We start from the raw sequence: 9,865 nt of genomic DNA on the forward strand, positions 1-9,865 counted from the left end.
ACCCCACCACAGTCAAGCAGCCTCAACGCTTCCTCAGCCTCCTCACGTTCTCTCTTCGCTTCATCCCATGGCTAGCCAACCTGTCATCCCCACTACGTGCGCTCCTGCAAAAAGACGCACCCTTCCTATGGACCGAAGCCTGCGAATCCAGTTTCCTACAACTCAAGCGAACACTCGAAGCCTCTAACCTCTTAGCCCACCCTGATTTCACGAAGCCTTTCCATCTGCAGACGGATGCCTCCAATGTCGGCCTTGGTGTGGTCTTGCTCCAATCCAACGACAACGACCAACTCCGCCCAATTGCCTACATAAGTCGGTCACTTACCAAAGCCGAACAAAATTACTCGACAACGGAAAAAGAGTTGCTCACCATCGTTTCCACCCATACCTACACGGATCAAATACATCAGTCGAAATCGACCATCAGCCATTGCTCTCCCTCATAAAGAAGGCTCATCCACCCGGTCGCTTACTCCGTTGGGCTTTGGCGCTACAGGATTACACATTCACTCTGCGTTATCGCCGTGGTTCCCAGAACATCGTCGCCGATGGATTATCCCGCATATCCTTTCAAGCGAACCAGATCGCCTCTGACACAATCGATTTCCCCATATCCTCGTCCCAAATTGCCAACATGCAACAACACGAAAAAATATTCCAAGACATCTGCCACCGCCTATGAGCCGAGCCCACATCATCCCTCACCAAGCAATTCATGATCCAGGATAATGTCCTGCTTTTTTGCCAAGGCATGGAACCCCAAGTCTACGTGCTTGAGCAACTGTGCCTATCTTACCTTCGTTTCTTCCACGATCACCCGTTGTCCGGCCACTTGGGTTTTCATAAGGTGCTACACAAAATCCATTGCAAATTCTATTGGTTGGGGCTACGCCACGATGTCACCTCCTACATCAAAGCATGCAACTTATGTCAGGCCATCAAATCACCTCAAGTGGCTCAAGGCCTCTTACATCCGATACAAGTTCAAGCTCCATTTGAAATCGTCGGATGGGACATTATGGGCCCCTTTCCCGAGTCACAAGAAGGGAACAAATTCATCCTCGTCATAACTGAGTACTTGACGCATTGGGCTGAGACGGCCGCTATCCCAGATGCGAAGGCTATGACCATCGCCTCCAAACTATTGGAGAAAATCATCTTCCCCCATGGTTGCCCACTCCAAATCTTGTCTGATCGAGGACCCCAGTTCAACAGCGAGCTCCTACGCCTCGTTTCTACACAATTAGGAATCCACCAATTATTCACATCACCCTACCATCCGCAGACGAATGGATTGACGGAGCGCCTCAATCAAACCTTAAAACAACAAATCTCGGCCTACATTGATCCGCTGCACTCGACCTGGGACCGGATCTTGCCCTTTGTTACGCTTGCCTACAACACAACTGTGCAAGCCTCCACCCGCATTAGCCCATTTCAGGCCCTTTACGGAAGGGACCCGCGCTTACCCCTAGAAGTGGCAGTCCCGCAACCAATCACACGACTCCACTCTGACGCAGTGTCCTGGTGGTCCCACCTGCAACAACTCCAGCCCCTCCTCCGCAAAGCCATCACAAGCAACCTGCACCAAGCACAACTACACCAAAAACGACAACACGATGCAAGCCACGCCAACCATCAATACCACGTCAGCGACAAAGTCCTCGTTTATTTCCCCATCTGTCGTCATGGCCTCAACAAGTCACTCATGCACCGATGGATCGGTCCCTTCGAAGTTCAAAAGCAGATACGCAACACTACATATCTGCTCTACCGCGCCTCTAACAACCACTCTACCTTTGCCCACCAGTCTCGCATGAAGCCCTTCCATCAGCTACCATCGCCCCCGCCCACGCTCATGCCCACGCTCATGCCCACGCTCATGCCCACGCCCACGCCCACGCCCACGCCCGTGTCATCCCCCCCGCCTAGAACCGTCGTTCACGCCCCGTCGCGATCCGACCGCACAATAACTTTGTTTTTATAAGGGGGAACTGTGGCGGTCACATGGACCACACCCAAATTAGGCCCCTACCAAGCCCCATGGACCACACCCAAAATAGACCCCTACCAAGCCCCCATAATTAGAAGAGCTAATTGGAGCGGGAGAACACCCTCCACGCTAAGAGTAGTCTATAAAATGTAACTTGGAACGTAATGGAAGGGAGGCTATTCTTGAGAGCATTTCACATCTTGAGCATTTCACAATAAGATAAAGTTAGAATTAAATGTGTACCATAAATGTTAGTATTAGAAGGGTTAGATATATAGCCAATTCCTAGGTGGATTCAATGTCCCATTATGCATGATCAATCGCATTGGTAACATGTGACTTGGGGTATTCCTCACAAATCATTCCTCAACAACCTTCCTTTCCTCAGAAATGTTATTGTTGCTTCAATCGCTCCTTACCGCCTGTCTATGAATTTCTGTTGCAATTTCTCCACACCGCCTCTCCATGCCTTCCTATTGCAATTGCTCCACACCACCTCTACATTAGAACATTCTGTTGCAATAGATCCTTACCACCACTATTCGCTCCGCTATTGCAATCAGTCAATACTTCCTTTGTTTGTACCATCATTGCGATCGCTCATTCCTGCATCTACAAGTATTGTTGGCACCTATAGTCATCACCTCCGCTACCCGTATTTCTGCCTCCAATTCCACTACTACACTCGATTACTTACTTCCATTGTTTGCGCCGTTGTTGCAATCGCTCACTTACCTTCATTGTTTGCTCCACTACTGCAATCAATCGCTCACTTGCCGCCATTTTTCACTCCACTGTCGTGCCTTTCGACACCGGATCATTGCATGAGTCGAGTGTAATTTGTCAAGGTTTTGGACTAGGAGGGAGGAGAAATTTGAAACAGAAAGATTAATGCACAGATGGTAAGAGAGAGATATAGAAAATTCCTGAATCCCACGAGTATAGTGTATTAGATTAATCAATATTTAGAACCCTAATAATTCCCAAAAATTCAACCACCAATCACATTTTTCTCCCCTCCTTATATAGTGATTGGAGAGGCTAAGTATAGCTTACCACGTAGCAAGCATCATGCTTTTTCTTCTAATGAAAGTGTTCATGCACACTAGATGTGCATGAGTAGCGTTTTCTATCTATATAGACTTTATGCTTTCTCTCACTATAGTATTCATGCACGTGAGGACAAGCTCTTATAGTGCTCATTATAGAATTTGCACATGATGATAAGCTATTATATATACTAAAAGTATAATTATATTACTCATGACAAGTTAGTATAATGGCAAGGCTTCAAATTATTAACATAGAGGTACAAGGTTTGAACCCTACCCTATGTATGTAATAATGTTTCAACATTTTTTTCCTTTTTTTTTCTTCATAGTTATTCAATCCAGTACTCCATACGTTTTTTGTAGTATACGAAGTACACTACGACACTCGCCTTCTCCGAACCTGCATATCCTTCAGTATGTGCCAAAGTTTCTGGTGCTTGTTATTCTCCTTCATCCGTAGTATCCTCTATTTCTCCCATTATGTCGACCGTTAATTCCAACCCACTTTCTTCACTTCCCGCATCTCCATGATCCATTCCATTAGTTCCTCTGTATTAGTGACGTGCCTTTCGGCACCGAATCGTTGCGTGACTAGGGTGTAAACCGTCGAGGTTTTGGACGTGGAGGAGGAGAAATTTGAGACAGAAAGATTAATGAATAGATTGTAAGAGAGAGATATAGAACATTTTTGAATCCCATAAGTATATTGTATTAGATTAATCAATATTTAGAACCCTAATCATTCCTGAAAATACAAGTAATTACATTTTGCTCCCCTTCTTATATAGTGATGGGAGAGGCTAAGTATAGCTTACCACATGGCAAGCATCATGCTTTTTCTTCTAACTAAAGGGTTCATGCACACTAGAGGTGCATGAGTAGCTTTTTCTATCATGCTTTTTCTCCTAACTAAAGTGTTCATGCACACTAGAGGTGCATGAGTAGCTTTTTCTATCATGCTTTTTCTCCTAACTAAAGTGTTCATGCACACTAGATGTGCATGAGTAGCTTTTTCTATCATGCTTTTTCTCCTAACTAAAGTGTTTATGCACACTAGATGTGCATGAGTAGTTTTTTCTATCTATAGACTTTATGCTTTCTCTCACTATACTACTCACGCTCGTGAGCATAAGCTCTTATGGTGCTCACTACAGAATTCACGTTCACACGTGAGGATAAGGTCTTATAAAGTTGTGGCACAAGAGAATTGGCCACATCAATCTCTAGAAACTCAAGGCGATGTAATCGAAAGGGGGCGTCATCGGTCTCCTGATCTTCAATTTGAAAGAGAAAGAAGTTGTGTGTGAAGCTTGCGAATTTAGCAAACAACATCGGCACCCATGAAAAGCTAAACCTGAGCAAAGGCCTCCTAGATGTGATCCACTTAAACGTGTGGGGACTAGCATAGATAGCAACATTCAGAGGATGTCAATACTATGTCACATTCGTAGACAACTATTCTCGACATACTTGGATTCGGCTTTGTCTGAATCAGCATGTTTCTTCCAACACTCGCTCTCCTTGTGGCCCTTCTGACCACAATACCAACAGTTGGTGGCTTTGTTTTGCCGGCTTACGGCTCCACCTTGACTCCCCCTGCTTGTGGAGGGTCCACTGTTGTCGGCACTTCCTCTGTGCCTTTGATTTTGCTCTTGTCAGCCGCCTCCATTGCGTGCCGATCCACCTCATCCACCACAACCACGAGGCCTATCTACCAGCATGTGTGCTCGTCGACGCACCCATGTGGTTCTCCTCTACAAGGAGCTTCAACTACAAGTCGAAAAAGGACAATGCCTTCTCCCTCATGCAGATGGTCATCCAAATAGGCTCGTATTTCTACACTAAACCACAAAGACAAATATGCACCATCTTGTCTTCATCTACTGAGACATTGATGGATTCCAGCAAATCACAGATTTGTTAGATCTTGGTGTAGTCAATGACCGACATACCTCCTTGTCGAACATTGTTGAGCGCTTGGCGGAGTTGCAACTTCAGGGTTGTGGCGCTGGCAATGAAGATCCTCTTCACGTTCCCCCAAGCACCCTTCGACGACTTCGCATCCCTAATGTAGTTGAGCATGTGATCACCCACACAAGACGCGAAGCAGTACAAGACTCGGCTTGCTACATGCTCCTAGGTTGGAAAGTTTGTGTGATGGCTCCGACGATACGTCATTCACTCCTTCCACATAACTTCAGTACTCGCATCCGAGCATATACTGGTGCAGCTTGTATGCCCAAGATGCATAGTTGCTCTTGTTGAGCTTTGCTATCGGTAGGGAGCTGCTCATTCCTCTGTCCATGTTCTTGTCAGTTTTCTCCGGAAATCAAGGCTTGTCTGTGTTGATATGCTTGTCGGCTATAGCAAATTCTCAACCCTCGTGCTCTGATACCATGTGAAGAATTAGTTCCAGAAGTGCGTACACAAGACATAGCCAACACGGTCGAACAACAGCACACAGTTAGGTAAACAAAGAATGGAAAGTACACAAGGGGAGAGAGAAAGACTCGGTGAGCAAACAAGGCAACTCTATTTCAAGAAAGGACTCGATACCAAACAATGTGCTCATAAAGCACTTTATATACAAGCCTCTGACATAGGCTAACTCAAGTATTGACAAGTACTTGAATGCTCACATGTGAGCTCTGACACTAGATGTCTATAGTATTCCGATTTACTAAAATAGGAATGTAGGCCTCTAACGGCCTACCTACCGCAACCCAATCTAGTTGTCGACTTCTTCAGCCGATCTTCCTCAACCGACTCGATTGTCAGCTTCTTCAGCCGATCTAGCCTACTAGCCTTTAGCAAACCTGGCTCATGTTGAGCTTGTCTCTCAATAGCAAGAAATACATTGGTAGTCTAACTATAAACCAATTTGGACGAACTTCGTAATGCACTCACGAAGAAAAGGTATGGAAGAGATGACACTCTTAGTAGAGTTAGGGTCTAGAACGAGAGAGACTGCACCTATCTTTACATCTTTAGGCACATCCTTAACCTTATTTCTCAATGTTCCTTCATATGTTTTAACACAAGCATTTTGTTTTGTGTGTGTGTGTGTGTGTGTGAGAGAGAGAGAGAGAGAGAAATATGACCCATGGGACCAAACTAAAATATTTCTGCAGAACTTAATGGTTTGAAGATGGTGTTGAATTTACTGCAACATGTATAATCTTGATCCTCCAATTATATATCACAAGATGTGACATTGGCATTGCAAAAATATCATCACTTGTTGAAATTTCTATTGGACCATTATGAACATATAAAAAATGTATGACACTGGTGTTACACAAGAAAAATGCAGACAAATAAATCACTTGGAAAACTACCATAGATAGAAAGAAGCATTTTCAAGATAAAACTTTTTCTTTACTATTGATGGAAAGTAACTCTTGCTTTCCAATGGGTTGGTTATAAGGAGGAAGATTTACATATTCCCCCAACCTCCATTCTTTTCCAGACATAAAATATACAACGTGAACATCTAAATTTGAGTACATTTTGTTTGTCCCCCCCCCTCCAAATCATGCTTCTTGTCTTATTTATATTCCACTAGGGAGAAGACTGTTAAAGTTACCACAAAGCTGATCTTCGGAGGTATTAAGCTTTGGACACATGAGAGGATATACAGAGGATGCAACACCCTCCACATATGAACACAACCATGCACTTGGCTGAGTGACATTAAGAAAGATATTTGATAAGCATATGTTCAAAAGAGGCGATGCTTCGAGACCCAAAAGTCTACCTGCTAACGAGACCCCACGGCCGACTATATTCTCAAGAACCACTCCACTAACAAGGGGTAAGACATCAGGATCAAAATTAGTATCAGGATGCTCTCCAGCATTTGCAGTGATATCAATGGCTTTCACAACATTCTCCATTGTCATTCCTGAGATGGTGATATTGCGGATATAGCCACCACGTCCAGGGGCAGTTTTTAATCGGATACCAGTTCCTGTTCCGAACAGGTGAATGTCTGTCACATAAACATTATTCACGCCACCAGACATTTCACTCCCGATCGCAATTCCTGAGAAGGGGGTCGTTCCCATGATACGCCGGATGATTATGTTTGCAGTCGGCCGGCCCATTGCGATTCCATATTCATCCCACCCGCTCTTTAGGGAAATCAAATCATCCCCATTGCTTATGTAGCAATCCTCTATACAGACATTGGTACTCGAGTCTGTAAAAGGTAGAATATGTGAAGCTATTTAATTTCATGCTATAACTAAACTAAAGGACACAATACACACAAAATAGCCCCTAACTTTCCGCAATTTCCCAAACATCAATATATGTATGTTATATGAATTTACATATGTCATGTATATATCAAAAATGTGTATTGCATAAAACAAAATTCAATAAACATCATCCACACCTGGGTCTATGCCATCTGTGTTGGGTGCTGTGCTCGGAGCAAAGATTGACACACCTTTGATTATTACATCACTGAGACATACAAAGAACGATATATCTTCACATTTTAACTTTAAAGATGAAAAACTTAACTGAGTGCTTTAGATAGTTGCTTGCCCTATACGTATAGGTTTATATAGTCCATAGATTTAGAGTTCAATTCCCCATACCATTGAGGAATAGAGAAAAACAAACAAGGGTTCTAGTCAATACCTACAATACACCGGATGAATGTTCCAGAATGGTGAATTTCTTAACACAATGTTGGAGATGATGATCTTCTCAGAACTCATAAGTTCCACTAAGTGTCCACGAGTATACTTTAATGTGCGATTGTACCACATTTCCCACCAGACTGATCCTTGCCCATCAATAGTGCCATTATCACCTATAATATAGGAAAAGCAAACCAGTATAGCTAATGAATCGAGAAAAAAATGTTATGATTCTGGATGATTGTTAAAACCAAGGATAGCAGCAAGGATAACTATTTGTAGAGTAAAATCTATGGGTTATCAGCAAATTTTCAACTATGAATCAAATCAAAACAAAACAAAAATATGGTTTTAAAAAAACAATGAAACATAGCATAGACTAGAAACTTGGATCATTTACCTGTTATTACCACATCAGTAAGATTCTCTCCGTGGATCAAACTGATGTATCTTCCACCAGGTCGTTCTCGACCTCTACCATATGATGGCAAAGGATCTATTATGGGCCAATCCTCGGGGTTCTGTTAGATAACAAAGAACACTTGAATCAATGTTGAGACTGAAAAATTCCTCATAAGCATGTTAAAAAAACATTTATTTATGGATAATACACACAAAACCAAAACCTCAAAAATAACCAACTAAATTGAACACAAGAAAAGAACTAGAGAAGCCTAAAACAAAATTGCATACAATGGCAAACCCTTAAAAACAAAACAACCATATTACATATAAAAACTAAAATGAGAAAGACAAGAACAAAATTGCATACAAAATATAAAGAATGAATGAAATAACATACAGAACCACACCATAACAAAATCAAATAACCAAATTACATATGAAAATCACACCCAAAAAAACAAAGAACCAATTTGTTAAAACACAAAAAACAAACCCTAGAAAACAAAGACACAATTCTTTACATGTAAAAAAAACAAGCCCTACGAGAAAGTAAAAGAGAATACTTACTTGGCAAACCAATATCAGTGCAGGCACCTTTCTTTAGACAGATAGCGAAATTACTTGTAAGGTTAATACTCCCAGAGAGTCAAATCACACACAAAACCCAAATCCTAAAAAACAAAAACCAAATTGCCCTGAAAAAAACCAGTTAAATACAAGAAGAAACCTTAAAACAATGAACTAATGTGGAAAACAAAAAAGATGAACAAATTCTTTACATCCAAAAACCAACCAATGAACATACTCATTAAATAAAAATGACCAAACAAATCATTAGAATCTCAAAAAATCAATTCTTTTACATACAGAAACCAAAATCTTAACATAAAACAAGTGAAGTAGAACACTTACTTGGGAGCCCAATATCACTGCATCCTTCTCTAGATAGAGAGTGAAATTACTTGTAAGGTTGAAACTCCCAGTGAGCCAAATTCCTCGAGTAATATTAAGTTGTGATCCTCCACTAGAGGAAAAGCTTCGAAGATAAGCCATGGCTTCTTGAAAAGCTTTAGTATTGAGTTTGATGCCATCTCCAACAGCTCCAAATTCGGAGATGGAAGCTGAATGAGTTCTCTGAGGTAGAGTTCGACCATTAAGACAGTCCTCTGTATTAGAAGTTGTGAAAACGGAGGTTATCTGTAGCGAGAGAGCGATTGTGGTTATGACGATATGGGTCCAGGAGGAGGTATGCATGATCTTCAATACTTACGAACCATGAAAGGGCAATAGAAACGGAGTAGATTTTCGGAGATAACCAGGGGTTTTGATCCTCAGAGGTCAGGGAGATTTGGCGACAGAAGGTTGGGAGTATTGCAGCAAACTCTTGAGCGTTTTGAGCAGGAATTAAAGATTCAATGAACGAAATGCAGGCGTTCGATTGTAGCTCCTCGACCCAATTCCAATGTAAAATAAAATGTAAGGGAACAGTGAGCGGATTACAAAAGTCGGGATTGGGATTTCCAAGACGTAGGGTTTTGAGAAGATTGTTAGGGTTTCAAGCATTTGAGGAGGGAGACAGAGATGATCTTGTCAGAGTTCATTCATTCTTGCGAATCCCATGGGGCTACGGCAGCAAAACATTTCATTTCTCTGAATCTGTTGTAGCGTTTTGCGTTAATAAAAAAGAAAGGGAGAAAGGGTGAAAGGGGGAGGAGGGGATAGTAAGGAAGGAGGAAGGAAGGAAGTAAGTAAGTAAGTAGGGT

General features: G+C 42.3%; 1 protein-coding gene across 1 annotated transcript; it reads right to left on the reverse strand.

Annotated features, from left to right (window-relative positions):
* Window positions 1-6,570: 6,570 nt before the first annotated feature.
* LOC147850855 (putative polygalacturonase) lies at window positions 6,571-9,451 on the reverse strand. The gene is made up of 5 exons (XM_087335868.1): window positions 9,015-9,451; window positions 8,098-8,218; window positions 7,696-7,870; window positions 7,445-7,515; window positions 6,571-7,246 (listed from the first exon to the last, which is right to left on the reverse strand). Exons 1-5 carry the CDS (start codon window positions 9,354-9,356, stop codon window positions 6,597-6,599), a joined length of 1,359 nt encoding a protein of 452 aa, XP_087191994.1. The 5' UTR covers window positions 9,357-9,451; the 3' UTR covers window positions 6,571-6,596.
* Between the last annotated feature and the right edge of the window lie 414 nt (window positions 9,452-9,865).

Source organism: Azolla caroliniana, unplaced genomic scaffold (assembly GCF_043228905.1).
Source record: "Azolla caroliniana isolate FFs.n. ecotype wild unplaced genomic scaffold, voAzoCaro1.0.p SCAF_20, whole genome shotgun sequence".
Taxonomy (NCBI): domain Eukaryota; kingdom Viridiplantae; phylum Streptophyta; class Polypodiopsida; order Salviniales; family Salviniaceae; genus Azolla; species Azolla caroliniana.